This window comes from Fusarium verticillioides, chromosome 8, assembly GCF_000149555.1.
Source record: "Fusarium verticillioides 7600 chromosome 8, whole genome shotgun sequence".
In the NCBI taxonomy this organism is placed as follows: domain Eukaryota; kingdom Fungi; phylum Ascomycota; class Sordariomycetes; order Hypocreales; family Nectriaceae; genus Fusarium; species Fusarium verticillioides.
Genome location: NC_031682.1, coordinates 2327515 through 2355425, shown reverse-complemented (window position 1 = coordinate 2355425; position 27911 = coordinate 2327515). Strand labels below are relative to the sequence as shown.

At 48.2% G+C, this 27911-nt stretch overlaps 13 protein-coding genes across 13 annotated transcripts; 6 read left to right on the top strand and 7 right to left on the bottom strand.

Moving 5' to 3' along the window:
* Positions 1-80: 80 nt before the first annotated feature.
* Positions 81-2265, top strand: FVEG_17513 (hypothetical protein; the record flags this gene model as incomplete). Its single annotated transcript, XM_018906761.1, has 4 exons — positions 81-1021; positions 1075-1665; positions 1727-2046; positions 2099-2265. The coding sequence occupies 4 exons, from the start codon at positions 81-83 to the stop codon at positions 2263-2265; spliced, it is 2019 nt and encodes a 672-aa protein (XP_018761559.1).
* A 257-nt stretch (positions 2266-2522) lies between these two features.
* FVEG_13378 (hypothetical protein) lies at positions 2523-3963 on the bottom strand (the record flags this gene model as incomplete). The annotated part of the gene is made up of 2 exons (XM_018902746.1): positions 2523-3598; positions 3648-3963. The coding sequence occupies 2 exons, from the start codon at positions 3961-3963 to the stop codon at positions 2523-2525; spliced, it is 1392 nt and encodes a 463-aa protein (XP_018761558.1).
* A 524-nt stretch (positions 3964-4487) lies between these two features.
* Positions 4488-5591, top strand: FVEG_13377 (hypothetical protein; the record flags this gene model as incomplete). The annotated part of the gene is made up of 2 exons (XM_018902745.1): positions 4488-5422; positions 5471-5591. 2 exons carry the CDS (start codon positions 4488-4490, stop codon positions 5589-5591), a joined length of 1056 nt encoding a protein of 351 aa, XP_018761557.1.
* A 242-nt stretch (positions 5592-5833) lies between these two features.
* Positions 5834-6958, top strand: FVEG_13376 (hypothetical protein). Its single transcript, XM_018902744.1, has one exon. It carries the CDS (start codon positions 5901-5903, stop codon positions 6753-6755), a length of 855 nt encoding a protein of 284 aa, XP_018761556.1. The 5' UTR covers positions 5834-5900; the 3' UTR covers positions 6756-6958.
* FVEG_13375 (hypothetical protein) lies at positions 6645-7949 on the bottom strand. Its single transcript, XM_018902743.1, has one exon. The coding sequence runs from the start codon at positions 7941-7943 to the stop codon at positions 6891-6893; it is 1053 nt and encodes a 350-aa protein (XP_018761555.1). The 5' UTR covers positions 7944-7949; the 3' UTR covers positions 6645-6890.
* Positions 7950-8077: 128 nt separating this feature from the next.
* Positions 8078-9119, bottom strand: FVEG_13374 (hypothetical protein). Its single transcript, XM_018902742.1, has one exon. The coding sequence runs from the start codon at positions 9003-9005 to the stop codon at positions 8400-8402; it is 606 nt and encodes a 201-aa protein (XP_018761554.1). The 5' UTR covers positions 9006-9119; the 3' UTR covers positions 8078-8399.
* Positions 9120-9889: 770 nt separating this feature from the next.
* Positions 9890-16381, top strand: FVEG_17512 (hypothetical protein). Its single transcript, XM_018906760.1, has 4 exons — positions 9890-10594; positions 10644-11241; positions 11293-15066; positions 15114-16381. The coding sequence occupies exons 1-4, from the start codon at positions 9901-9903 to the stop codon at positions 16306-16308; spliced, it is 6261 nt and encodes a 2086-aa protein (XP_018761553.1). The 5' UTR covers positions 9890-9900; the 3' UTR covers positions 16309-16381.
* FVEG_13371 (hypothetical protein) lies at positions 16220-18147 on the bottom strand. The gene is made up of 3 exons (XM_018902741.1): positions 18024-18147; positions 17445-17970; positions 16220-17396 (listed from the first exon to the last, which is right to left on the bottom strand). The coding sequence occupies exons 1-3, from the start codon at positions 18112-18114 to the stop codon at positions 16388-16390; spliced, it is 1626 nt and encodes a 541-aa protein (XP_018761552.1). The 5' UTR covers positions 18115-18147; the 3' UTR covers positions 16220-16387.
* A 1739-nt stretch (positions 18148-19886) lies between these two features.
* Positions 19887-21242, top strand: FVEG_13370 (hypothetical protein; the record flags this gene model as incomplete). Its single annotated transcript, XM_018902740.1, has 1 exon — positions 19887-21242. The coding sequence occupies one exon, from the start codon at positions 19887-19889 to the stop codon at positions 21240-21242; it is 1356 nt and encodes a 451-aa protein (XP_018761551.1).
* Positions 21243-21691: 449 nt separating this feature from the next.
* Positions 21692-23151, top strand: FVEG_13369 (hypothetical protein; the record flags this gene model as incomplete). Its single annotated transcript, XM_018902739.1, has 3 exons — positions 21692-22116; positions 22174-22792; positions 22840-23151. 3 exons carry the CDS (start codon positions 21692-21694, stop codon positions 23149-23151), a joined length of 1356 nt encoding a protein of 451 aa, XP_018761550.1.
* Positions 23152-23262: 111 nt separating this feature from the next.
* Positions 23263-24187, bottom strand: FVEG_13368 (hypothetical protein; the record flags this gene model as incomplete). Its single annotated transcript, XM_018902738.1, has 2 exons — positions 23263-23429; positions 23482-24187. 2 exons carry the CDS (start codon positions 24185-24187, stop codon positions 23263-23265), a joined length of 873 nt encoding a protein of 290 aa, XP_018761549.1.
* A 388-nt stretch (positions 24188-24575) lies between these two features.
* On the bottom strand, positions 24576-26347 carry FVEG_13367 (hypothetical protein; the record flags this gene model as incomplete). The annotated part of the gene is made up of 3 exons (XM_018902737.1): positions 24576-24837; positions 24890-26265; positions 26321-26347. 3 exons carry the CDS (start codon positions 26345-26347, stop codon positions 24576-24578), a joined length of 1665 nt encoding a protein of 554 aa, XP_018761548.1.
* Positions 26348-26683: 336 nt separating this feature from the next.
* On the bottom strand, positions 26684-27717 carry FVEG_13366 (hypothetical protein; the record flags this gene model as incomplete). The annotated part of the gene is made up of 2 exons (XM_018902736.1): positions 26684-27301; positions 27349-27717. The coding sequence occupies 2 exons, from the start codon at positions 27715-27717 to the stop codon at positions 26684-26686; spliced, it is 987 nt and encodes a 328-aa protein (XP_018761547.1).
* Positions 27718-27911: the final 194 nt, after the last annotated feature.

Genomic DNA, 27911 nt, shown 5'->3' with positions numbered 1-27911 from the left:
ACCAAAACTCCTGCTCTTTACACTCTACAAACCACTTTCCCTTCCAAGAGATTTCATCCTACTATCAAATTCAATCAGACATGGATGCTGGTCAAAGTCAACTGCCACATCCTATTCAGTCCATTGCCAAGCACATCCCGAGGCTCTCGCAGCTTCCTTGCTTCGGTTGTGATGATGACCTCTCGGAACCAAGCGTATCTGCAGAGCACATAATGGATATTCTGGCTGACAATCTCAATCCAATGCACCAGCGAATCGAAGACTTGCAAGGCACGATCAACAATCTTTTAGAGGAAAACAAAACCCTGAAGCTTCAGATATCAACAAAGACCGAAGAATCAATATCCATGCTACAGAGAATGTGCAAAATGAATATAGATATACAAACAGGTCTCAACGAAAAAAAGGCAATCGCAGATGAACTTGACAAGATGCGAGCGCAGAGTGTCGGGCATCCGCTAGGATTGCTCGAAACAACACCAAGGGGTATCTGGATCAGCAAACTTCTATCTAGGTCACAGTCTATTCACGGCAATCACAACACACTCCAAGAGGATGGATTGTGTAATTCCGAGATTGAGAACGCGGAGTCTAATGTAAAGAGTCCTTTAGACAGTATCCTCAGCGCCGATGAGGTTCGAGGCCTGTTTAATTTCTTTGAAGAGTGCTTTGACGAGCAAGATCTGGATTCATTGTCACTGCGGCATTGCTCAGTTTGTCATAAGATGAGATTCGAACAAGACAACCCCAATAGTTCATACCCTTTCGTCGACGAGTTTTCCAAATGTCTCCGGCCGCCTATCACCTGCACTGCTTCTGTCTGCTTGGTCTGCTATCTTGGATCTGTTGTCAGGTCTATACAGGGTCTACCGCAAACTTGGTGGGAAATTTTAGGGACAACGGTTCTGATGCCATGTCCATGCGGCGTCTGTTCGGGTAATATCGCTTTCGAGAATCGTGGGGCTTTACAGAGACTACTTGGACTCGCGAACGTCAAGGATGCGTGTGACGTACTGAGAATGTAGGCCTGTATAAAGTGGCCTGGCTTCAAAATTGTTAACCCTTCTCGAACAGATACGATACAGCACAGCATCTTGTGTCAGTACTCGACACCCTTGATCCTCAGCCAACTTTGAAAGAGCGTCAAGTGGCCAAGCATCTACATCAACACCTTATTTCGAATGGTATCATGAAACCCTTGTTTGGTCTTGAGACCTCAGAACTACATTCTCTTGAAAGCGTTCTACCACACGACGTGACTTCCCAGCTCGTTCAGATTTCGGAGCTGGATGGTACTGACGAGGTATTCCGTGTCCCCATTATCACACAGCTTCTGCGACGAGAGCAGTCTCCAGTTGAATGTTCTATCTGCACTGAACCTATTTATGATCTCACTAGTGAAGTATTGGAGCAATGGAATAACATTTGCCGTGATTATGGTGGAGACTGGAAGTGGAAGGTTCTTCCTTTCCCACGCAAGCTTGGCCAGAGGTGCTCTCATACTGTTGACTTCTGCACGGAGTGCTTAGAAAGCTACATTGAAGCCGAACTTGATCTATATGGGAGAACTGGGTGTCATCTACTTACTTGCCCTTCTTTTGATTGCGATCGGCGACTTGAATACGACGAGGTGAAACTGTATTCGCGACAAGAGACATTTTCAAGGTAAGCACTTATTTCAAGCATTGAGTTTGAGTAGGAAAGCTTGGCTCTAATACGCTCAAAGGTACGATGAATACTTGAAGCTAGAAGCTTTGAGCAATTTGCCTTCTTTTCGATGGTGTCTTGCCGACAATTGTTCCTATGGACAGATGCATGACCTAATCGAGAGCAACCACGTCTCTTGTGAGGAATGCGGTTATGAAATGTGCTTCCAGCACCAGGTGAGATGGCATGTTGATTTGAGCTGCGAGGAGTTTGATAGCATACAGGAGAATGGAGACCCTCGATTCCGTGAGACTCGAGACTGGGTCAATGCCAACACCAAGCAGTGTCCTTCATGCGGAGTCAATACGCAGAAAGGCCCAGGTTGCTTCCACATGACTTGTGAGTCACCCCACCAGCAGTCCCAGTTGATTCATTCTAACTGTAATGATAGGTACGCTATGCCGCTATGAGTTCTGCTGGGAATGTCTTGCGAGCTGGGGTGAGATCATGCCAAGATCGGGACGGTACAATCAATCAGCTCATCGTGATGGCTGTTACTTCAGGTCCAGTAATCAAGAACCTACACAGGTGACTGGGGAGCGTATTCCTTTCAGATAATAGGTCAGATAGATATCAACTCAAGAACACCGATACTCAGTTACAGTTATTCGTTATAGGTGGAAAGCTCATCGTGATTTATATGAGTTTCGTTGAATATTTACGTCAAACTGAAACTGAGTCGCTAAATCGTCACTCCGGGCCCAGATATGACTATAACTACTATTATTCCACAGCTTCCTTTCATCGACGATCTAGGACTCTCTGTCCATGGGGACGGGACTGGGGTAGATTTGGAGTTTATGTGTATGGTTGAACTACGAGACACAGTCGTCCCTTCGAGCTTGCAGGTGCCTATAGTTTCGTTCTCCGGGCTCGTCGTGTATCATATGGATCCATGGAATTTCGACAACCACCTTTTGTACAGCTTCCCAAGATAGGTCTGTAGGAACAGAAGAACTCCATGCTGATGATATCCAGCCGGATGTGTCGATAGTAGAGATGCATCCCATCAACATCAGCCAAATAAGCAATGGCTTGTGGGGATCTTGCTCCTGTTTCATGGCTAAACAGCATTCCTCAAGCTGCGAGGCGAAGATTGGTAGGTGAGCCTTCCGTGTCGGGCTACGTGAGAGTGTGGATAAGAAGGCAAGCATGCCAAGTCGTAGAGCTTCGGATACAACAGGAAGATGACCATTTCCAATACCGATCAACAGGGTTTGACCTGTGCTGACCTGAGACTGGAAGTAAAACCAATCGAGACACTTTTTCAACGTCGAGCATCGATATTGGTTTGCATGATTTGACAAAGCTTGCAATGTCTGATAGCAAGCCATCAACGCAGGATGCACCATCAGCCAGTGGATAACGCTCGGCGGCCTGATGATGCCCGCAGGCGCTTGTGGATAATAATAGTGGAAAGGAAAGTATAGTGGCCGACCTGTCGCCAACGACATTCTAAGGTCGACCTGCTGGATCTTGAACAATAGTTTAGAATCCAACGGCACCGGCTTTGTCTCGCGAAGTTCCAACAACTTCCGCAGTCCGTCAAGGTGTATTGAAACAGCATCAAAATCTCGAAACGACTCAGCTGCAAAGAGAAGGATCAAGATGATGAATATCGTGGTGTAGGATTGCTGCCCTGAAGCGTAGCCAAGACTTCTGTTTAAAGATGAGAGAATGGTGCAGAGTATTCGTTGTGATCGAGGTGATAGCTTGGTTCCAGAACACAAATCATCCACGGTATATGTAGCCAGGAAAATTGACTCTAATAGAGTCTTATTGTCGTTCAATAATGTCAAGTGGTCGATCATGCTGTATTCTTGGGGGTCAATGTTCTCGAAGGATGTCTCGAGGGGATATGCCACGTCGAGCAGGGCGTTGAACTTCACGACTACAATCTCGGGTCAGTACAGATGACTGAGTTTACGATGTGGATATACCTAATCGCCATGCCGTTGATGGCAAGCGAGATGAGTCAAAGCCAAGCTCATCAGTACGAACCTGCAGTGACTTTGAAAGGGGCCCGCAACTTGTTACTTGACAAGACGCAATCTCTGGGGACTCGATATTTTTGCTGAGACTTTCCGTTGCGGCGATTGTCTCCGATGCCTTACGCGCCTTTCTCTTCGACCGACGCGAATCCTGCCGTACATTGACCCCCTTCATACACCGACTACGAATCGAAGCCCGACTGCCGGGCTCCAGTGGACGCCCATGGCCGTCGACAGTCAGAAACGTAAACTCAGTGGCTGGCATGGGATCAGATGTTCACGGAAGGTGACTGAGTAATGCTGACCGATCCGAAAAAGGACTTCAATCTGGTCCAAATCTCGCATCCGCTCAGCCTCAATCCTGCATCAGCGAGACTCCGCAGCTTGACCAGATTGATGCCTGAATTAGGCTAAGCGTTATCCCCCCTGTTCGGACTTCAAAAAGCTCCTAGTTACCGCAGATCTTATCATTTGAACTAACCACATTTAGACATCAATCCGGTTGTTTGGCGAGGGCTGATCCGAAAGATCGGGAGGAGTATGCAAAGGCATTACCATTAGGCACAGAGCTGAAAGAAAAGCTTAATGCTGCGCATTATTGAATCATGTCTTTGGTGTGAAGACCACATCGCTATCCAATCTTGGTTAGTGGTACGTCGATCACAAGAGAGTAGTACGATAGACAAGGGCATTCCAGGTAGATGGATGCTTTATATAAAGGATAGCTGCTTCTTCAGAGAACGATATCATTAAAATTAATTCTTGCTTTACTCTCAGATTACTCACGCCATGGCTAAAAACGTATCTCCCTTCCGAAGTGCATCGTCACAGATGCCTGCACTTACCCTATCCGTCGGCCAACTCTTCATCCAATCCCAACTATGCACCAAGCCCCAATTACCCCCCAAGGACCTCGATCTCTCAGGTCAAACAGCCATCATCACCGGTTCAAACAACGGAATCGGCTTTGCATGTGCCAAGCTTCTCCTCCAGCATAACCTAAGCCATCTCATCATGGCGGTGAGATCCAAAGACAAAGGCACTGCTGCAGCTGAGGAGCTTCGTCGAACATCAGCATCGACAAGTCCCCAGATTGATGTTTGGAAGCTTGACATGGGGTCTTACCGCTCGATTGAGGACTTTGCTAAGGGCTGCGAGACTCTGCCTAGGATTGACCTCGTCATTCTCAACGCTGGCATGGGCGATATAACCTTCCATCTTAACAAGGCAACAGGTCATCAAGAGATTGTGCAGGTCAACTTTCTCTCTAACATGTATCTATCCGTTCTTCTCTTGCCGATCCTCAAGAGAAGGGCTCCAACTCCGAAACCAGGCCGCCTCACTATCGTCAGTTCCGGAACCGCCATGCACTGCGAATTGCCTGAAGCCAAGGCAGACCATATCATCTCTGCGCTCGATTCAGAGGCTAATTTTGACGGCATGGGGCATTACGGGAAATCCAAGCTTCTCGGTCACTTCTTTATCGACAAACTCTCTCAGCATGTTGACCCAAGCGATGTTGTCATAAACCTTGTTGATCCAGGCATGACAAAGGGCACCGGGTTGATGGACAAAGGGACTTGGCTGATGAGAATGGCGATGGCCACAGCAACTAAGTTAGTCGGCCGTACGCAGGAACAAGCTGCCTCAACCTACGTTGATGCAGCGATAGTCAAAGGAGAGGAATCCCATGGGTCGTATTTGATGGACTGGAAGATCTATCCGTAAGTACTTCTGCAACGCATTTTCCACCACCGGCTAACAGATCCCAGCTTCGGCGTATACTACTACACTGAAGAGGGTAAGAGTGTTCAGGATAGGATCTGGAGGGAGGTGATGGACGAATTCGCGTTTGCTCGTATGGAAGAGATTATACGTTCCTTGAAGAAGTAGCCTGTGAGTTGGTGAGATGTAGACGGGCACCCGCGATTATTTTCGGACTCGGACTCGGGATAATGTGTATTGTGAGACGGCTATGGAAAATCTCCTTTTGCAGACGATTATGCGACGACATAAGCACTAGTGATCTGCGCGCATAAAAGCGGGGCAGTATCAACGCTTATCATTAATCACACTCTTTTAATATAAATAATGCTCATTTGCCAGCTTTGACTGGTCTGTCATACCATCCGCCATTATATCTTGTTCTTCCCTGCGCATCTTGTTTGACCCTGCATCTCCTCTCCTCATCTCATCTTCACCATGAATAAAGTCATAACCGGTTCCAACGCTCTGGTAGTAGGCGGCACCAGCGGTATAGGCTACGCAATCGCTAGCCGCCTAGCAGCATCACCCAATTACCAGTTCTCATCAATCACCATTGTGGGCCGCACAAAACCTCAGGTCATGCCAGCTGACAAAGTCTCATTTCGCGCTGTCGACGCAACATCAATGCACGCTTTGAAAGAGTTTGCGCAAGAGTTCCGAGATAATAGCCAGAACAGTCCTCTCGATCTTCTCGTGATGACGCAGGGAATCATGTCATTCGCTGGACGGACGGAAACACCTGAGGGGATTGACAGGAAGATGGCGTTGCACTACTACGGCCGTCAGCTCTTGATTAGAGAGCTCAGACCCATTCTTAGCCAGGATGCGAAAGTACTTCTCGTTTTAGATGGACTCAACGCTAGCCCTGACAAGTTGAACTGGGATGATCTCGACCTCAAGGAAACTTTCAGTCTTGCTCACGCAGCCAACCACTGTATCACCATGAATGACGCAATGATACAGTATCACGCACTTCAAAACCAAGGCTCCAAACAGTTCTTCGCACACGGATATCCGGGAGTTGTAAACACAGCAACACCCAAGAACTCAGCTTGGTATTTCCGAGCTGTGTCCAAGGTTGCTTCGAAATTGGTCGGCCTCCAGCCTGAGCAGTGTGCTGAAAGACAACTTGATGGACTGTATAAAGCGGTGGATGAGTTGAAGTCCAAAGGCACGTCCTGGGCTTGTATCGATAATCATGGAAAGGTGATTGGAGGGAAGAAGGAGTGGTCTGAGGAGGAGAGAGGGAAGATTGCTGATCATACCTGGGCCCTTGTCGATCGTACATGAGATATTCAGAACTAGCTCTGTTGGATATAACAATTGGCCATCATGCTATAGACGGATTGTGTAGCTTTTGGATAACCATGTCTTCCTGTATACATGTTTGGTAGCATAGCAAGACCCCATTCAACCGTTCTGGACTTACACCGCCATCTCACGAAGTACTTTCTCAGCCATTTCACCGCCAGAATCAACCGCATAGTCCAGAGGTGTCTTTCCAGACTTTGCTTTCGCCTCGATATCCACTCCAGCCTGGATCAACGCTTTCGCCTTCTCATCTGAATCACACCCGCTGCCGAGATACGGTGCGGATGGGTTCCCTGCCACAAGATGCAGAGCCGTCTCTCCATCATTGTTGGTCGCTCTGACGTCGGCTCCACTCTCTACCAGCATCTTCAATGATGCAATATCCCCATACGTTGCAGCAACGTGGAGAGGTGATGCTCCTTCGTCGTTTACCGCTTCAATGTCCATGCCAGCTTTGAGTAAGTCTCGCGCTAGTTCAGGTGAGCTCTGCGCTGCGCGATGCAGGAGTGTGTCACCGCCTTCGCCTTTGAGGCGGATATTTGCCCCATGATCGATTAGCAATTTGACGCATTGTGGTCCGTCGCTTATTGCATGATGCAACACGGGATCCCCATTGTTGTTCACTGCATTTACATCAGCGTCAGCTTCAAGAAGCATTTGGACAATTCCAATGTGCTCATGGGCTGCAGCGATATGCAAAGCTGTGTTCCCGTAGCAATCCTTTGCCGATACATCCGCCCCAGTGTCTATGAGGAGCTTAGCGATTTGTGTCTCCCCAAACAATGACACAACATGCAGAGGCGTTTCTTCATCGATATTGCGACTGTCAACATTGGCCCCCGCCTTTAGGAGCACTTCAGTGATTTTCACGTCACCACCGGCTGATGTGTTGTGCAACGGCGTGACGCCATCATAGCTTGCCGCGGAGACGTTGGACCCAGCTTCAATGAGCATCTGCACAGCTTTCTCGTCGCCGAATTGCACGGCATAGTGAAGTGGCGTGAAGTCACGAGCCGTCTGTGTAGCTGATACGTCAGCGCCGTCTTGTAGAAGGTGTTCTAGTCGTTGGTTGTCTTGGTGAAAGGCTGCTTGGTGCAGAGTTGTGATTTCTGCGGGATCTTCGCCTGCGGCGTGGCATGGACAAGTCTGTGTCGATGCGTGAGACATTGTGAGTTGTTTTAGAAATGCTGGAGGAGAAATGGTAGTTTGACAGCGGAGGATCGTTAGATATACGGCAAGCCATTTGAAAAATCGTGGATTTTTAGTTGGAGCCATTCAGGCAGCAAGTCGGTCATTGCCATTTGGAGTCGTGGACCAAGCTGAGGCTAGCTGAAACCTAGGCTCGAATTGGAAGGTATCACAAGAACTTCACGGCAGCATCCGAGAGCATGCTTTACCAGCGCTTGGTCTCAAAGAAACCCAGGTTCTATGAATAGGTATTTGCAAGTACTGGCAAAATGCTTAGGAACCGATAGCACCGTATTTGTATCTCGGTTTATTCCAAGGCACTTATCTCCACGACCACGGAAGCTTCTCTTGCAGCCACTTTGACCTCGCGTAATATTCCATTGTTTCCTTGGCTTGCAACCCATCAAAAGCTCATGACAGACTGCTTGGTATGTTCTAGAGGTATCCCAGATCCTTGAAAGCCCTCTGCAGAATCTCCCGAATGACATTCTGCTTCCTAATATTATACGCCATAACATCCTCCCCATTCTCAACACTAGCCCTCGCAGACTCCCTCTTAATGCTCTCATAAGCTTTCCTATCGTCCTCATTCTTCCTCAACCAATCCACAAAGATCTTGTGCCTCACCACCTCTGGGCATCCCGGACCCCAAACGTGCAAATTCGTCGGCACGGGTTCATAATCGCAAAAGAAGCGATGTCCATGCCAACCCGGCTCCCTGACGAGAAAATGGAAACCAACATTCTCAAGTGCATCTACATAGGAAGCTTCGTCGTTGATGTCTTTGACTGTTAGGTCAATGTCGATGACAGCTTTAGCGGGTAGACAAGGGACGCTGGTTGAGCCGACGTGGTTGATTGACACTGCTGTGTCGCCGATGGCGGATTCGATGCGTGCTTTTGCACGGGCAAAGTGCTCTGGCCATGTTGGGTCGGGTTCGACGATGGCGAGGGGCTGTTTGTATTTGCGAAATGCAACTCTGTCGATGAGGGAGGGGTCAAATTCGTAATGCTTTAACAGCTCTTCGATTGTTGGGGCCATGATGACTTTTCAGAAGGGGAAATGACCGTAAATTATCTTCACGCGTTGCAGAAGTCTATATAGAGGAAGACGGCGCACGAGTGAGCGCAGGTTACATATAAATGCTGTTGGAAGCTCAGATTCAATGTGGTTCTGCTGTTTAGGCTGCATTAGCTCACTTGTTTTCCCCGCACCCGACGACAGGCCTTCCCCATTTGCAGCGGCTTGGTGACTCATTCGCCGATGAATTCTTGCATAAGACACTGTGGATCACTACATAATACGACTGGAACAAATTTATTTATTCCTTGCCATGTCGAGGCCGGCCTTGAACTGGATTGGTTTTTTGGGATCACATATACGCTATGGTATACTTCCGCACAGCGGTCAAGGCTAACAGGAATTCATCTCTGAAGCAAGGTGATTGAGAGCATTTTTAATATTTACGTATTTTCATATGCGCATAGGCTGCTATTCATGGCTTGTGGACACTGACTGAATCCCTGCCAAGATCAGCAGAGCCCTGTGAAACGCAATCCGGTCCAAGTATCGACATGTCAGATATGCACTGCTCACCAAGGACGTCCAGAACTTTTGAAATGCTTATCTATCTGGGCACATAAGCACTTCAAAAGTTCTTTAACATCCTTGCTCTCCAATGTATCGAAGATGACCTCTTTGCAGATTGCAAAATACAATCATTCTGGCTTCAGATCTTGAACCAATTTCTTACCTTTGACGCTTGTCGCTTGTTCATGATCCCTGTCAAGCCATCGGATCCTGTGGCGTGTAAGACCGACATGATTGGATCATCCCATCACCAGCTTCGCCACTCTGATCCATCCGTCTCAAGCTCAATTCCACTGCAGCCTGCCCCTCAAATACTACTCACCATTGCAACTTCCACGGCTCGAACATGGCGGAGGCCATCGGCTTGGCCGCTAGTATCGCTGGCCTCGTGCAACTCACTGGATCTGTCTTTAAACTGCTCACCAAGTTCTGCAAGGAAGCCAAAGATGCACCGTCAAAAGCCCAAGACCTCGCCACCCAGACAAGAGATCTTGCTGGAATTTTCGAAAACCTGAGATTACTGGCTTCGGCGTTGGAAGAGCGAGACTTCAATCCAGCGCTCAAACCGCAACATCTCGAGTCGTGTCAGAAGACATTGAATAAGATTAGTAACAAGCTTGACAACGCGCTTTCTGACTTTGATGGCGGCAAATCAGCACGGCGTTTCGTTCGCAGGTTGAAATGGCCCTTTTCACTGCAGGAGACAAAAGATTTCGTCGCCGAGCTGGCCAATCATCGCGCCAATCTTCAACTTGCTCTCGCTGCAGATAGTATGGACGCTTTGATCAAGAGTCTGGCCAAGCAGGATGAAATTCATAGCATAATCGAAAGAAGGATCAGTTTTGAGACTCGAGTAGAGCTCAACAAGCGGCGCAAAGAGGTCATGAACTTCTTCATGCGTATAAAACCTCAGGACTATCTCGATGTCAGTCGCGAGCTCCGGCATGAAGCGACTGGGTCTTGGCTTACCAGCGACGATTCAACCTTTGAAAGGTGGAAGAATGGATCAAACTCTCAATTGTGGCTCAGCGGTATCCCAGGTAAGTTGCAACGGTTTATCGGCTTGTGTGTCCACTAACGTCTGTACAGGCAGCGGAAAGACTGTTCTCTGTGGACTTGTCATAGAGACTGTTCTTGAACAGAGCGATGATATGACTGCAGTGTGTTTCGCGTTCTGCGACTACAAAAACCCGGACTCGTGTCTCCCCGAAAATATCCTGGCCGCACTTGCAGTCCAACTTGGTCTCCAAGGCGAGGAAGCCTTTGACCTTCTCGATGAATACTTCGACATGCTCCATCCCGATGATAAGCTCCCTACCAAACCAAGATTAGACGACCTTATGGAGCTCTTTGGATCCATGTCTGAAGCTTATGAGAAAGTATTTGTTATCGTTGATGGGCTAGACGAATGCGGTGGTCAGGTAGCTCGTATGACCTGGTCCTTGAAAGCTATAGTAGATGGATCTGAGACTGTCAGCTCTGCCTTCTTTAGCCGAAAGGAAGAAGAGATCCGTGAGCAACTCGCTGAGGGGTTTGAACACATTGAGGTTTCAGCCCATGTGAGGGATTTGGAAGACTACACACTTGCAGAAGTCAGCAAGCGAAAGGTACTCAAAAGCATCGAACGGACGAACCCGGATCTCTATAAGGATATACTTCACACTTTAGTGCACGGAGCTCAAGGAATGTAAGTTAACCTTGAGTAGCCTTGGGAGTACAGACAGCTAATACCACCTAGGTTTCGGTGGGTGGCTTGCCAGATCGACCATATCTGCAACCTCCCCAATAACAAAGCTCGAAAGAGAGCTTTAACCGAGCTTCCACCAACTCTGAACGAGACTTACGATCGTGTTTTACAAAGGGTCATGCAATGTCCGCCTGAAACACAGACCTGTGTCAGAAGAGCTCTTCAATGGACAGCACTGGGATCACCCAAGATGAACATCGCCAGTTTATGCGAAGCAGTCTCGTTCCAGCAAGACATGGATACATTCGAAGCCGATGATATCATTGAGTCTGAGGTTATATCGCGTAATTGCGGATGTCTGCTACGAAAGTCTCTAGACGGAAACTACTTCGAGTTTGCCCACTTCACAGTCTTGGAATACCTAGAACGGACTGAAGTCGGCGACTTTCGATACTCCGAAGAGGATGCTTACCGGTCATTCGCGCAAACTTCGATTAGTTACCTGTTGCTTCCACACTTCGATCGGGTGCCGACTATCATTGATACAGTCGAGGAAGCTTACGCCAAAGAAAGGAACCAAAGGCACCCTTTCTACAAGTTCGCCGCCTATACTCCGCTGGGAAGGCAGAGAAGCACAGCTTCCTATCCTATCCACTTGAAAGTTATGGAAGAAGAACCCGTTCTGGAACTTCTCAAGCAGCTCTTCGATGTCCACAAGACTGGCAACTTTAGGGCATGGGCTCATGCGGTGTTATCTGGCGGGCAGGCCGAGCTGTCGATTATACACCAACTGTCAAACGGCCCACTGCATCTCGCGGTGTTTCTACTAAGTCCCAAGTTGTCCCAGTTCCTTATTGACAGTGGTATCGACGTGGATGTGGTGCGAGGTAACGCCACTCCGCTCGCCATGGCGATCGCTCTGGAGGAAGGAGGTTCTCTTGGGGAAAGGATGAAAGATCACCGTGTGATGGAACAAATGACTCGTACCATCAACGTTCTCTTGGATAACGGCGCTGATACTGCGTTTGTCATCGAGGGCTATAGTTGCATGGCTCATGCCATTGACTCGTTGCCAGGTCATTACCTTCTGCAGTTCATTCGTCCAACGTCTGCCGTGCCAGAAGATGCAGTTGCAGCTTTCTCAAAGTTTGAGTGCAAGGACAAATCTGATGACTTGGTACTCGAGGCTGTACTTCGTTTAGCTATTGGGGAAGAAGCTTCCCCTCAGTGGAAACCATTGGCACCCACGGCGTTGTCTTTTTCTCGTGCACGTGGCCTTACTTTACCGCAGATGGCTCTCAGCCCTACAGCTTATAGGTACAGTGACCTTGAGTATCGACAAGCACTTGAGATTGCTGCCAAGTTTGGACTAGTCGATGAGCTGTCGACACTCATGTCGGATCCACGTTATAGCAGCGCTACTACCAAGCCGAACGATTTCGAGCTGTTGAGTGCCGCAGCTAGAAGCACATCAGCCAACAGCGGCAAGATAGTTGAAGTTCTTCTTCAGTCTGGTATTGATCCACATATTTGCAATACCTTTGGACAGCATTGTCTACATATCAGTTGTGAGTCGAACAATGCAGATGTAGCCTCAGTTCTTCTTTCTAGAGGGGTCCATCCTGGATCTAAAGACGACAATGGCAAGACCTCATGGCACGCGGCGTGCTATAGCGGACACGAAAAGGTCATGAGCCTACTCCAGAAACAGGATGAAAAGACCACGGTGGATCTCGCTACTTTAGATAACGATGGTCGAACACCCTTCTCGGCTGCCCTTCACAACGGTCATACCAAGCTAGCACTCGAGTTATTGGAGATCCTACCAGCCGAGGCAAACTACTTTGCCTCAAAGAGCCCAATAATGGAGGATGTAGCTGCCCTTGGTTCCTTGGAACTATTGACTGCATTGCGAGATAAAGCAATTACAGACTTGGATGTCTCGAATGTGGAAACGACACCTATGCACCATCTGAGCGCCACATGCACTCCGGATTTTGCTCGGAGCTTGGCCGAACTATATGATCCATTCCGTGCTGATAGCTCAGGGAAATTCCCGTTTCAAATGTTCTTCGAGCGGTGGCTTCGTCACAACATCCTTATAAAGTTTGATGAGACGGTACCCTTGGACCCCGAAATGTTGAAGATTCTCATACCGAAGGACAATGAATTCTCAAGCGCTGGTAAAGTGACACATGCTTGGCAACTTGTATGTGCTGGCCTAGCGATGGAGGAGATCTGCTGTGAAGCTGATGTCTTTGTCCCCATGGATTGTTACTATTATTTCTCCAGGGATCTGACTACACTATTCAACCACGGTGTTCTCTACTCGTATGAGAGCAAAACGAAGATATCTGGTTTGGTTCCGCTGGTCGGATCCCTGAAGGATTGGACAAGAGATCATTTTTGCTCGACATCTTTTGTCACTCTGCTATCCCAAGTCGTGGACTCTTCAAAGATCAGTACCTCGCTCGAGGCTGTCGACGATAGCTACCGTTTCTTCAAGTTAGCTATGTTAAGGGCCGGTCCAGAGGTTATGCTTAAGCTCATCGATCTCGGTGCTAATGTTCATCGGCGGGTCCCTGAGGATGTATCAAGCAGCCCAACGTCACTATTTGAGATAGCTTGTGAAGAGGCAAGTATTGAACCATTCAAGGCCATACTGGAGACTGTTCCTTCTCAAAGTATTAGCGCCGTTGGCCTGACTGGCCAAAGCCCACTTGAGCTGGTTGTCAAAGGTTCAAGCCCAGATAAGATATCTCTGATCAAAGCACTAGACGAGAAGGGACTTGTTCGGTCGCCTACCGCTCCTGCATCACCTTTGATCATTGAGGCTGCAAAGCAAAACGACCTACCGCTGGTAAAGTACTTATCGGGCATTGGGCACGACCCCTTCGCTGTTGATACTTATGGCTGGGGAATAGCCCAGTGGGCTGCCAACAACCGTCAGTTTGATATACTCAAGTGGATAGTCGAAAAGTCCTCTAGCCCATCCCAGTGGCAACTTGCTCCGTCCTCCACCTATACAAGCGCGAACGAAGCACAAACACAGATAGTCGACAACGAAGTCAGTTTACTACACTTTGTGGCTGATCTGCCGGACTTCCTGTCATACTTCTTCGAGAACCAGTTCTTCGATATCAATATCACTACTTCTCACGGACGAACCGTGCTTCACTATGCATCGATGAGAGGGTCTATGGCTTGCTGTCTGATGTTGTTAGATCAGGGGATCAATATTTCTGCTCAAGACAAAGATGGTAAACTTGCAGTTGACTATGCCCTTGAGACTGGTTTCAACGATCTTGCCTCGTTTCTTCTAGAATCAGGGTCTCCTCTTCCGCGAGGCCAGGTTGCACCTACAGGCGACATGATAAAGGACCTGACATCTAATGAAGGCCTACAGCTGGCCCGACGACGAGAATTCGAAGGCGCCATCATGAATGGCAATCTTGAGCTGTGCAAAGCGGCCGTCAGCCAAAGATGTTCGATCAACCAGCCTTTACCAAGCTGTCACTCTTGTACTCCTATCTTCACCGCTATAAGAGCTCAGAAGCCCGCCGTCGTCAACTGGCTCCTCGACGAGGGTGCTAGCACATACAGCTTCTTTTGTAAACGCCACCCGACACAAAGTTTATTCACTCACGCTGTCACTGCCATGGAGCCGTCACCCTATATTGAGAAATTGCTTTCAACGGCTCTAAAGTCGCGATCAATCACGCGCGCATATCTTGTTGACGCCATTTGCCAGAACATCGGCAAGAGGAACTTGAATGTACTGAAGCTCATACTGGATCATTTTAGAGCTAATCTCGACGAATATTGGTAAGTCGAGCCTGTTCAGGAATTGTCAAATGTATTAATATAGCCAGCGACGCCTGGAAGGGTGACCTGAGTCTTGCTCTCGGCCGTGATCCCGCTGAGCAGGTCAAATCCGCACTACTCAATTATCATAATCCGGTCGTCTTCCCGCATAGGACGCCACTACAAGTTGCAGCGGTAACTGGAAATGTCGAGATGGTGAAGTTCTTGATTCAGCAAGGCGCTGATCTAAACGTGTTTGATCAACATCACGACACGCCTTTGATTATCGCGGCCAGCCACAGCCATGTCCTTGTTGTGAAGGAACTTTTGCAACACAATGCCATTGTTGGAACGAGCAACATGTTTGGTAACACTGCCATGTCGTTGGCTGTTCTCATGGGCCATTTAGGTGTTGTGGAGCTTTTAGCAGAAGAGCGGCCGGCTTCGTTACAGTATAGGAACATAGATGGGTCAAATCTTCTTCTCTGGGCATCGCAAGAAAGTTCATCGCTGGCCACTTTTAAGTACCTCCTGTCAAAAAGGCTGGATATTCACCGAAGGAGCGATGATGGAATACCTATGTTTGCTTTCCCTTTGCTTCAAGGAAGGTATGTGGACTATTTGTCCCAACATCGGCTGCTTGATGAACCATTACTTTCTCCTGCACCAAACCCAGACAGCATTCTCAACAATGCCATCGTGTTTTGCACAACAAGCCAGGTCAAGCGGTTATACAGATCCCTAGCACCGCATGACGCTGGTGTTCTCTTGAACATGAGGAGTAAATCTCAAGGGACCCCTCTGTGTCTAGCGGTATTTCGAAACAATGCGGCGACGACGGGTCTGTTGCTAGACCTTGGAGCGGACGTGAATAAGGTAGGGTGTTGGTTTGGGACACCTCTCATGTGCGCCATTACCTTCGGGAATTTAGGGCTGGTTAAGCTACTTGTCCGACGAGGCGCCAGTCTAGAATACACTGATAAGAACGAAGAGATGGTTAGTGGACTTGAGAAGAGTCTACCGTATCCTGACATCACTCGTTGGTTACTGGTTGGGAGATTTCAAGATCAGAAGCTGCTGGGAGATAAGGCATTTAATGGTGAATGCGCCATTAGGCCATGGAGTGGCAAAACAGAGTACACGACTTTGTTGAAAGGCTCTCATCGACGTCGTTGGGAAGAATCGACTCTGGATTACTGTAAAAGACTTGCTCAGTTGAAACGAATATTGAGAGGCGTAGCAGCTTTCGTGGAGTTTGTTTAGAAGCAGAACAGTAGAATCATCAGTACTTCCTTTTCATGTTTCCCATGAAATTATATTCCGATTTACTAGACCGATATCTTTATGCTTGCTCCAGTTGACTGACCTCCACCTCCCGCTTCATCTCAGCCTTCTCGTCCCTCGCCAAGATAGCCTCGTTATCAGGCGCCAGCTTATTTCCATAGCGACCAATCTTGTACCAAGGTAGAGAGAACAGTTCATCGGTGCTCTCAAGTGATCGTCCTGCCATCTCTGGAACAAATGCCCAGACCCAGATGAGGCCGAGGATACAGACAGCAGCGCAGAAGAAGAAGAATCCACTGCTAGTCATGTGAAGAAGCATAAGGGGAACAGCCTTGGTGTTGCCGTACTGGTTGGCAAAGTGAAGACACATGGTGATGGAACTACCCAGGGCACGAAGGCGAAGGGGCCAAATCTCAGCGTTGACGAGATACTGGAACGAGTTCCAACCCATTGTCCAGCCGACACCTGAGATGTACAGCATTGCAATTGCGCCGACGCCAGCATGCTTCTGAGTGCTTGTCAAGGTTCCATCCTCAAGGGTCTTGGTACCAACGATAGCAAGGAAGATGGCGATGTACAAGACTGAGATAGTCTGAAGAGTAATACCAGCATATAGAGATCGACGTCGACCGATGAAGTCGACAAGGAAGAAAGCGCATGCATAGGCAGAGACCAACTTGACGACACCGAGAATGCAAGTGGCGAAGAGTTTCTCAGACTGGCCAGACTTTCCGAGGACTCCAAAGAACTCGGCGGCATAGATGGTGATGGCACTAGCGCCAGACCATTGACCCAAGAGCTGGGCCATGAAGCCGAGCATGAAGCGGTATCGGTTGGCGGGGATTGTAAGAAGTTCTCGGATCTTGCCCCATCGGGAGACACCGAGGATGGCTTCTTGCTCTCGCTCAAGTTGCTCGCGAATGCCGTACAGTTCAGCTTGGACGAATGGATGGTCTTCGGGGAGTTGTCGAAGCTTGCAGAGTGCTTTGGTGCTCTCTTCATTTCGACCCTTCATGGTGAGCCAGCGAGGGGTCTCGGGGACGGTGAAGGATAGGATCAGAAGGAGTCTACCGAAGGTTAGTCGTTGATAGTCAGAGTGGGGGAAGTTTACATACCCAGAGAAGCCAATGTGGCATGTTTGAGGAGCAACCCATTGGTACCGAGATGAGTCGGGCATGTTGATGGAAGCGCCCCAATTGCTAAAGTACGCAACCATGACACCAAGGTAGACAGAACCAGCAAAGATATTGGTAAGCATACCACGCACAGCCCTCGGTGCAGTCTCAGCAAGGTATGTCGGGCCAACAACGACAGTCATTCCGATACCCAGGCCAGCGATGAAGCGTCCAGCCAGAACCTGTCCCACGCTTCCATGGCTAGTAATTACGATGATGAAGCCGACAAGCCAAAGCATGCACAGGAATTGAAGTGACCGAACACGACCGATCTTATCGCAGAGGAAGAATGCTAGGAGTGAACCAGCGATGGAACCGATCTGAACCATGCTGGTGATGTTGGACTCGACTTGGGCTTGATGTTCTTCGGATCCGTGATCGAGGCCGAATTCTTCTTTGAAGCTCTTGAGGGTGACCATGCCTCCGACGAGACCTTCGTCGAGACCACGACTGGCGCCTAGAACACCTTTCGAAGAGGTTAGCAATTGACACATCAGTGACTGGGATTGGAAGACGAACCGAAGACAAAGGTACTCCAGTATAAGCGCCAGTTCATAACCTCACTAGGCGTATCCGCCATAGCGGCTCTGTTTCCAAGCGTGAACTTCATCTTTGCAGAATTTCTGAATGATATTCTACTTCGACACAAAGGTACAGAACATCAAAACTGGCTCAAGGAGAAATAGGCACTGTATTTATGGTTAAGAAATATTGGGGTTCGTCACTGCGACCAGCGGGGAAATACGGAGGCTTCTCCACGGTCCTCCGCACCCTCCAGACGGATATTTCGTGCCGATTGCGGGGAATTCGCCACTTTATTTTCTCCTCATTCCAACGGCATCACCGCGGAGATACCTATTTTAGTTGCCCGATGAACTTATAGGTCCAATTGGAGCAAGTTGGTGACTGCTAGTGCTTCCCCGCATCTCACTGTGAGACGCGGAAATCTCCATGATGGCTTCGAGAAGCAAACTCGGGAGTTGCCATTGCATCTTTTTATAGAGAAGAAGGTTGTGAAAGATGACAATAGGCTTAAAATATCGTAGATCTCGGAGTGAGCCTTTTCATTATACGAGATATTACAGATTCCTTTAAATGCCTCTACCCCAAATCATCGTGACTTTTCGCGTTTCTACGCGGGGTCAGCAAAAAGATCAACACGGATATCCGGCACATGGAAAGCGGATAGTGGAGTTCAAACCGCCCGCAAACCCAAAGGTTCGCTGCTGGAAGAGCGAGATTGAAGGGATAGCCGATAATTCTAACCAATGGTTTGTTATTAATTACTGGCTACTTCTCAACGTTACATCTACTCGTGCGAGAAGACTCCGAGTTCACCCTGGAGAGGCCGCGATGTGGGAAAGCATTCTCCCGATACGTGTAAGCAAGGTTTGGAGATGAGAAAGCATCGAGCTATGCTTCTATTTAAGCTTCCTCAGAGACGAATGTTTGTCTGGCCGTTGTCACGGTCAATTGGGGGATATTGCGAATCGCATCCTCTATCGACTTGGACTTTTGCTTGAGGGCCTTGAAGGAACTTCTAGTTCTCAGCTGTTGATAAGATCTGTTAACTCCCCGTAAAAATGACAAAGGTTCGGCTTGGCCCGTCGCTAATTATAGAGGCAACTCATGTGGATTGGGGGAGTACAGGGTAATTAAGAAACATTATTTGCAGTAGCCAGTAACTCGACATCACGATCTGGGCTCTCGATCTGTTGAAGAGTGTTGAGTTATCATTTTCTGAGTCCTACAGTAAGTATCTTACGATGTAGAATTTATTTTGACTCGTGGACAGGGCAACGTGGGTTTTCGCCATGTGTTATGATAGAAGTCAATCAGCATCAAGTATTGATAGACGCCTTGCAACTGGACGCTGGTGTCGGTCGCATACTTGCGTCAAAGTCCCCTATGAAATTCTGTCCACGTTAGTTCAACAGCCATAGCATGCAGTATTCCTACGAATCTGAAGTCATCACTAAAAGACGCATTGTCTCTTCTAGCAGTTGGTGATGGCTGACAAACACAACCAGGACTTCAGCTGCCCCACCCGGGAATGATGTCAGTGCCCTGAAAATGGATCTCTCCTCCCAACAGCCAATCATGGACATGAACATGGCAAGGTTTCTCAATTAGGCAATTCAAAAGATCAAGGCATGACAATGATCGACAGTGTCTCATAAGGCAAAGCCCAAAACAGCAAACCGTTTTGTCTACCGCTGCCACTTATCTCAAAATGGACTATCAAGACCTCACCCTGGTTTGATCTGCGGCAAGGCAGCGTTAGACACGGTCTTTGACCTCGGGGGAGACGCAGTATAAAGACTCGCTCGTGCACTTGAGAAGCTTAATGGCATCGAGAGATTCTTGGCATCATTGGTAAACATGTCTTCTGATAACTCAACTTCGACAAAGGAAAAAGAGCCTGAAGAAGGACTCTTTCGATACTGGAAACCATCTACAACGAGTCAACCTCCTCCTGATGGAGGTCTAACAGCATGGCTTCAAGTCCTCGGCTCGTTCCTTATCAACCTCAACAACTTCGGTTTAGCCAACAGCTTCGGCGTGTTCCAAACATACTACGAAACGACCCTTCTTCGAACACACTCCTCGTCTGCAATATCATGGATCGGTACACTCCAAGTCTCCCTTATCCTCATCATCGGTGTCATCTCCGGTCCGCTCTTTGACCAAGGATACTTCTACCCCATCCTCGTCGCCTCGAGCCTCATGCTCACCTTTGCACTTATGATGCTGAGTCTATCGACGCAATACTATCAAGTCATGCTGACGTGGGGTGTTCTTGGAGGCATATGTACTGGGCTGTTGTACATCCCTAGCGTTGCTATGATCCCTCTTTACTTCACGACGCGTCGTGGTCTGGCTCTTGGCTGTGCTACGGCGGGAGGCTCTTTCGGCGGTATCATTTACCCCATTGTAGTCCGTCGTTTGCTGGACTCTGGTGGCTTTGGGTGGGCTTGCCGGGCGATTGGTTTCATTACTCTCTTCACGTTGACAATCGCGGCAATCCTCATCAAGCCCAGTACACAAGCAGTGAAGAAGCCAACGCGACAACTCTTCGACAAGTCGATCATCAAAGATAAAGCCTTCATTTTCTTCACGTTGGCATCTTTCTGTATATGGTTGGGCTTCCTCGTGCCATACATTCTCACCCCCTCGTTTGGTCTGTTGGGCCTTGACCATCCCGTCTCGGAAGATCTTTCATATTACATGTTGTCTGTCCTCAACGCCGCCCAAGCTTTGGGTAGAATCCTACCTGCAGCCATAGTGGATAAGAAGATCTTGGGAGCGGAGTCTATTCTCATGTTTAACGTCGCGGTATCTGGTATCCTTGCCCTGTGCTGGATCGGGGTCCATAACCTGGGTGGCTTCACTGTCTTCCTCATCTTATATGGCTTCTTCTCTGGTGCAGTCACGACCTTGCCCGCGTTCATCATCCCTTACCTATGTCCATCACTGGCTGTCATCGGTACTAGAATGGGGATTGTGTATGGCGCGGCAGGATTTGGAGCATTGATCGGGCCTCCGATTGCACTGGCAGCTGACGAGGCTCACGGTGGTCAGAATAACCGTGCATTTCTGGGCGCGCAGATTTGGAATGGCGTGACCATTCTTTTCGCGTCCTGTCTTTGCGTATATCCTCTCTGGGAGGCTAGGAAGCGACGGCACATGAAGGAGATGGCTGATGCCAAGGCAAAGCAGGGCAGTAACAGTGCTTAGAAGCACCAAAATGGAAAGGAAGTCAAGGTTAGAAGGCGAAAGCGATGAGGTTCGTGAATACAGGCCCTCAGGCAAGGACATGTGGACTGTATTGTAGTCCCCAACCATCGCTAGGAATCAGAGATAATGAGTGTGAATATTTCCTTATAATCAGAATCGTGTTTCATTGACATGCTTGGTCTAAATAGTCTTGGATTGTTTATCAAGAGCGCCTTCTGCAGCCTGCGCAAATACATTGCGTCATATGGCATAAGACCCAGTCAGAAGTCTCATTCAGAACTTGTAAGGCATATCAATAAATCGGGCTGTGCAATTGAACGGCGTGATTGGTTATGGAAGCGCCAAGGCACACAAGCCCCTCATCTCATTCAGGTTGTTTGGAGTGAACATCTTTGACATTCCACTGCTGACATTGTTTGATATCAAGCTTGTCGACACCCTTGGTCGCAATGGATCCTCTGTCAATCGTCGCTAGTATCGCAGGTATCGCAACCGCAGGCGCATCACTCTCAAAAGCGATATACCATTTCATCTCCTCGACGCGCGGTGCCTCGCGTGAGATGGTAGACATTGCTCGCAATATCTCCGATCTATCTTGCATCCTCTCGGAACTTCGCCGTGTACTTCAAGAGAGCGCCGAACTGTGTAGTCGCAAACTTCTCTACCGGATAAAGTCGGCAACGCGGCGTATTTCCGCGATACATGATGATATCTATGCGCTTATGGATAATACCAGGGGCTTTCAAACGTTCAGATGGAGCCTGAAGCGGTCAGAAGTGCAGTACAAGCTTACTCTGATTGAGAGCCATAAAACTGCTATTCAGTTGATGCTCAACATTCTGATCCTTGCAGTGGCAACTAGAAAGGAAGCACAGTCAGTAGCCTCTTGATTCTTCTCATGATGCCCTAACAACTGAGATTCCTTTTGTAGATCTCAAGCCACTCAGACAGCTTCGACAACCACATCCAAGCAGAAAGATACAGAATCAGAGTTACCTGTACTTCGCCAGCAGTCAGAGAACATCGCCTACGCAGCCTGTCATCGTCTAGCTAATCTCTCGGAAAACCAAGCGTTTGACGCAAGCTATTTACCAAAACACTCCAAGGCCGATTCCGGGAGCGATAATGACGATGCGAAAGGGCAGAGTCTGGTCCACGAACAGGGGGAATCTGACAGCACAGGCCAATGGCTCTTTGAACTTGCTTTTGAAACTTATTCCACGACGAGTCAAGGTCAAGAAAGTGACATCGGGAAGGGATCTGAGGGATCGGAATCCTGCAATCAGGCTCTAGTATTCCGAACGCCGTCTGAAGTACAGATCGCGATCTACGAGCCTGGAGCGGGTGCAAATCTTGTTGACATCCTCCTCTCGGACTGGACATCCCTGTCCAGCGAGGAGATCACTGGAACCTACATCCACAAACCTGAAACAGAAGAAACGAAACTCATTAGTCCTGCTCCCGCAAAGGAAGATGTTGCTGTCATCCGTTTCAAGGATGCCGTTGGTCGAAAGTTCACATTTCCATACCATCTTGTTCAGAGATGGGAGGTAAGTTGTGTCGCCCTTAACAACTTCTTTATACTGATCCACTGCAGGGCATGGAAGACATGATCAAAGAAGCATTCATGCGTGTCGATGTGCTATATCCACATATCCTTGAACATCACTATGATCTCACCGGTCCCGACGGCAACACGATACATCCACTAAAGTGGGAAAGCACTGTAAAGCCAGGAATGCAAGTTGTGATGACTATGTGGCCTATGGTCAGTACCGAGAAGCAGAAACCGAATCTTGAAAGAAAGAAGCTCAAGGTCCCTGTGAGAAGACGGGAGAAGATTGAATCAAAAAACAAAGAGCCTTCGGCTTTATACTCCTTTTTGTATTGGGGAAAACGAGACGACTGAATTGGGCTGTTGCAGATTGATTGTGATTACTAGAAATATTCTATTATTACTTAACTAGCTATACCTTTCAGTGCGCGGTGCTCATGCCAGGTGAATGGAACTAACGAAATCCTACATATGAACCCCATTTAAAGTGACTCTGAAGCGCATAGTCGACTCGATCTCTTTTGCTCGCGCCAAAAGCTCTTGAGCGTCCCAGTTCGCCCAGACGAACTTGCCCTTCAAGAACCCAGCTTCCTCTGACGCAAGCCATACCATAAAATGAGCTGGCAACTCCACTGGTCTTGTTAGTTTCGGAAGTAATAATGTGAGTAGAATCTGGAAGCAAACCTGTATCGAAACCAACACTCAAATCGGGATTGATTCCTGTTGCAATGATCCCAGGTTGAATGCTGACGATATCGATGTGCGGGTTCTCGAACGCGAAGTAGTCAACCATCTTCAGAGCAGCTGCCTTGGCTGCGGCGTAACTGAACACGCCAGGGACTTCTGCCATTGGGGCCCAGTGACCTATGCCAGAGCCGACGTAGATGACCTTTGCACCTTGGGCTGCGAGGGGGAGGAATGCTTGAAGAGAGTTGAAGACCCCAATGACATTGATCTCGAGACCTTGACGGAACTGAGCTTCATCATAGCCGTGTACTGGACCAGCCTTTGGTAACATTCCAGCGTTGGCAATGAAAATGTCAATTTTGCCAAGTTTGTCAACGATGTTATTGAGCGCGGTGCTTATGGACTCAAGTTTAGTGACATCTCCGGTCTCGAACAGGACCTGGGTCAAGGGGTTGGCAGCTTGAATATCCTTTGCTGAAGTTTCAAGACATTCAAGTCTCCGACCGACAATGGCGACGGATTTAGGGCCAGCTTGGGCAAAGGCAATGCCAGTAGCTTGACCAATTCCAGTGCCTCCACCAGTGATAACAACGTTCTTGCCAGCAGCGGAGAGCTCCGGTCTTGTTGGTGAGATGAATGGATATGGCTTAGAGTGCCATGACTTGGTGGGTGATGAGAATCCTGGTAGTGGGAGAGGTGCCATTTTGGATGGGAAAGCGGCAATAAAAGAGAAGAAGATGATGGATAGGATGGTGTTGGGGAATATTCGGTCCTGGGTGCGACAATTATATAGCTACTGCAGCCACGTATTAGGTGGATACTACTAGATCAGAACCTTTTTATTTCTTTTTATTCATAAGCATGATGTATTTTATTCTTCCGCGGAACACTCTCAACGTTATGTCTGTAATGTATTTTAGTTAGCTGTTCCGCGGAGGACGGGGATGGCAACATGGCAACATGGCAACAAACCTATAAATAACTTCACATTTTGGACATCTAAGGAACAACGGAACAAATATAACCTAGATCCTAGCACTTCCTAAAGTTTAAAACTCTTTCTATATCCTGTCCGGATATTCTGTAAGTCTTCAGCTACAAGTGACCTCAAGCCAATCCACATTCTGTACAGCTTTGCGAAATGACATCTCGCGGGAATTTCTCAAGAGCTCATCCCACGAATGACGTAAATGCTTCAACTGCGGAAGCGGCGCTTGCATTATCATATCATCTAGGAAGTTGAACGCGGGGTTGATCAACTGGTCATCCGTCTCAGCCTTTGTATGCCAAGGGTTGAAGAGGCTATTGGCTGTTAGGCATACCGCCGCAGAGATATAAGTACACGATGTCATCCTGGATCCTCAATATTAGCAAAAGGAGGACGGATTAGAAAGGATGGGCTTACCAGATGAATGCAGGATCTTTTCGATCAATCGCTACGAACAATTCGATGTACTCGCGAGACTCGTGAACAAGCTTATGCCAACCCACTGGTAACCGTGGAGCTGCAACTACCCCTTGCTCAAGTGCCTTTCTTCCAAAATCTTGGAGACTTGGTATCCACTGCGCTTCCATGGCATGAGCCTTGCAGGCGACACTTCGACAAGTAAGATGGCTTGAGTACAAAACACCAAAGGCCCTCTGTAGATTCGCGTTCCCACTTTGAGTAATGGCACTGGAAGAGAACTCCAAAGGTATACGGGCAAGCCAATCATCTAGAATCTGGTGTATTCGAGTCACGTTATCAAGACGGACGTAGACGTCTGATGCGGTGGGAGATTTGGATAGCATTGCTTCATAGACTTGGCCTTGGATATGCGCAAGCTGCACACGTGATAAAAAGAAGTTAAAGCTGGATAAAATATCAGCCGCGTATAGCATACCAGCTCCGTCAGTAGGTGTAGCCGATGGCCAATCAATACTGATGTCATTTTGATTCTGAATAGGAGGTAGCTTTGTGCGCATCGATATGTCTCGATCGAGGATATAAGCAATCCAGAAGACTCGATCTCGCTCCAAAGCTTCAGAAGCAGTGAGATGATCAGAATTTGTCCTTGAATGCAGTCTCAGTCCATGAGCAAGGCGTACAGCAATGGGTATCAGAGCCGAAGCTGGTTTCAAGTCAGATGTCGCCTGTAACAACACGACCATTCCGACAATTGTTTGAACGTCTAAGAGACTTGAATCGCCCGACATGATATCGTTAAGAACTGATTGAGCTTTGTTCATGAAGTGCAGTGTGCTGTAATTTGGTGGCTTTTCCTCGTCTGGGATATGTCGATAGGCTAGGGAGAGAACCACGTTGATGGCCGCCCAAGTCGAGGTATTTCGCTGATGGGGTTGCTCGTACCATACATTGACCCGAGATAGAAGTCTCTGTGGATGAAAGAGGGGTAGGATAGTGTTGAAGGTCGTAAGGAACTTGTTGACTCCGGATAAGACCTCGTGCTGAGGAGGCAACTCAAGGCCCAACTCAAGAGAACCCCCTCCGGAGTAGCCGACGTCATATTCACGCAGCTGGGGCTGATCACTTTGCCTGCTGCTTTTCTGTGTCAATCTTTCTTCAAGCTCCTTTATTCTTTGCTGAGCTTCATCAAGACTCGTCTCAAGCGATTGCACCTGAGACTGCAAAGCTGCGGCGGTGCCATCAGGTCGCTTTCTAATTGCGGCTTTTCGGCTGGTAGCTTGAAATGTGCAGTCAGATTTGTACAGAATGCAGTGAGAACATCGAGGCTTTTGGCCGTCGCACCGAATCCGCTTGCGGTAGCAGACGTCGCATGCCTATTACACACCGTCAGCACTGACACTATGTTGGGAGGCAGGCTATGGTGACAACCTTTCTAGCCATATGTGTTGGCGGCATTTTCAACGTTATAGTCGCGGTAATGGCAGTCAGAATGATGATTGACTGAAAGAAAGAACCGATGCTGACACTGGCTTATGTTGTCTTCCGCGGAAGCAATGCTGACAAATTGATCGATATCCTGATTGGATGCACCTAGAGGCTAACTTGCGACAGCTGACGAATGATGATATTTATTTCTGCTCTATCTATTACAACTCCGTACTTGAAAACAAAAGCTCTATCTCAATCAAGAAATACACTGCAACGCATACACCAACCGCCGATACATATAGAACTGTCAAACAGCAACTCCCCTATGTTGCTCTTCCCTTGCACTAGACATCAGCTCACTGTTTAAATAGTCCATCCATCAAGAATGTCGATATCGGTATAAGCAGCGAGGTTGATGTAGTGAACCTGTCGCGTTCCACCACGACCAAACTGCTCCGCCGTGCTGTTCAGCAGGAAAGCTGAAGTAGAAGAGTTCAAGTTAAGCAGGCCAGGAAACTGCTTATTAAATTTGTCAAAGATAGCCTCAGGCGTAAAGTGATCAAGACCCTTGGCCTCAATCTCCTTCTGCCAATACTTCAGATAAGTGCGTGTATGATCAACATCAATTGAGCAGCCGAACTTCTTGTTAGACAAACTGTGGCCGGGGATGACAACATTTGGCTTGAGGTAGTCGATCAAATCGAGGGTTGACAGCCAGGATTCGGTAAGGGCCTTGGTCAAAGAGTCGGCGAGCCAAAGATGCATGTCATGACCGTAAACGGAGTCACCAGCGATCAATATCTTGATAGACGGGATCCAGAAGAGCGTCTCATCGACCGTATCGCCGGTAAGTGGGTTCAAGAAGTAAATTGGCGTGGCTTCGTCACCGGGCAGAGTGAAGAATGAGAAGTCGTAAGGCGTAGGAAGGTGAACCTTGTTCACAATGGACTTTTCACCAAGAACACCCTTCATCAGCTTGACCTACTCAATGTTAATAATTATCACCGTCATAGTAATATCCAACATACCTTGTGAGCTGCCTCCTTCTTGATCTCAGCCGCAGCCTTGGAATTGGCATAATACTTGGCCTCGGGAAATCGCGACAACAGTGCACCGCCACTGAGGTAGTGATCAGGATGAAAATGAGTGGTGAATGCAGCGACAAGTGGCTTGTCGGTTGTGTTGCGAACCCAATCGGCCAAGGCTTCTGCTCCTTCGATTGCCATGGGTAGGTCGATGAGGACAGCAGCTTGCGAGCCGATGATCAACGAGGAGACCATGTCGAAGGAAGAGCCATGGTTGATGAAGGTCTCAACACGAAGGCCGGGGTGACTGCTTGCTCTGGCGCTGATGACTCCGATGGACTGGAGGGCCAGCGAAATGGTTGCGAGACGCATGATTGGGAAGGATATTGAGAATGTTTGTAAGTTGAGTTGTAAGTCTTTGTTGTGATTGCTTGCTTGATTGATTGATTTCTGTGTGGTTTTTTTCTTTCTTTTCCATTGAGGCATGGTAATCCTATATAAAATAATTCGTGATGATTCTCAACTACCTGGTGACTCTTGAGCTTGGACATGTCGTCAATGCCACT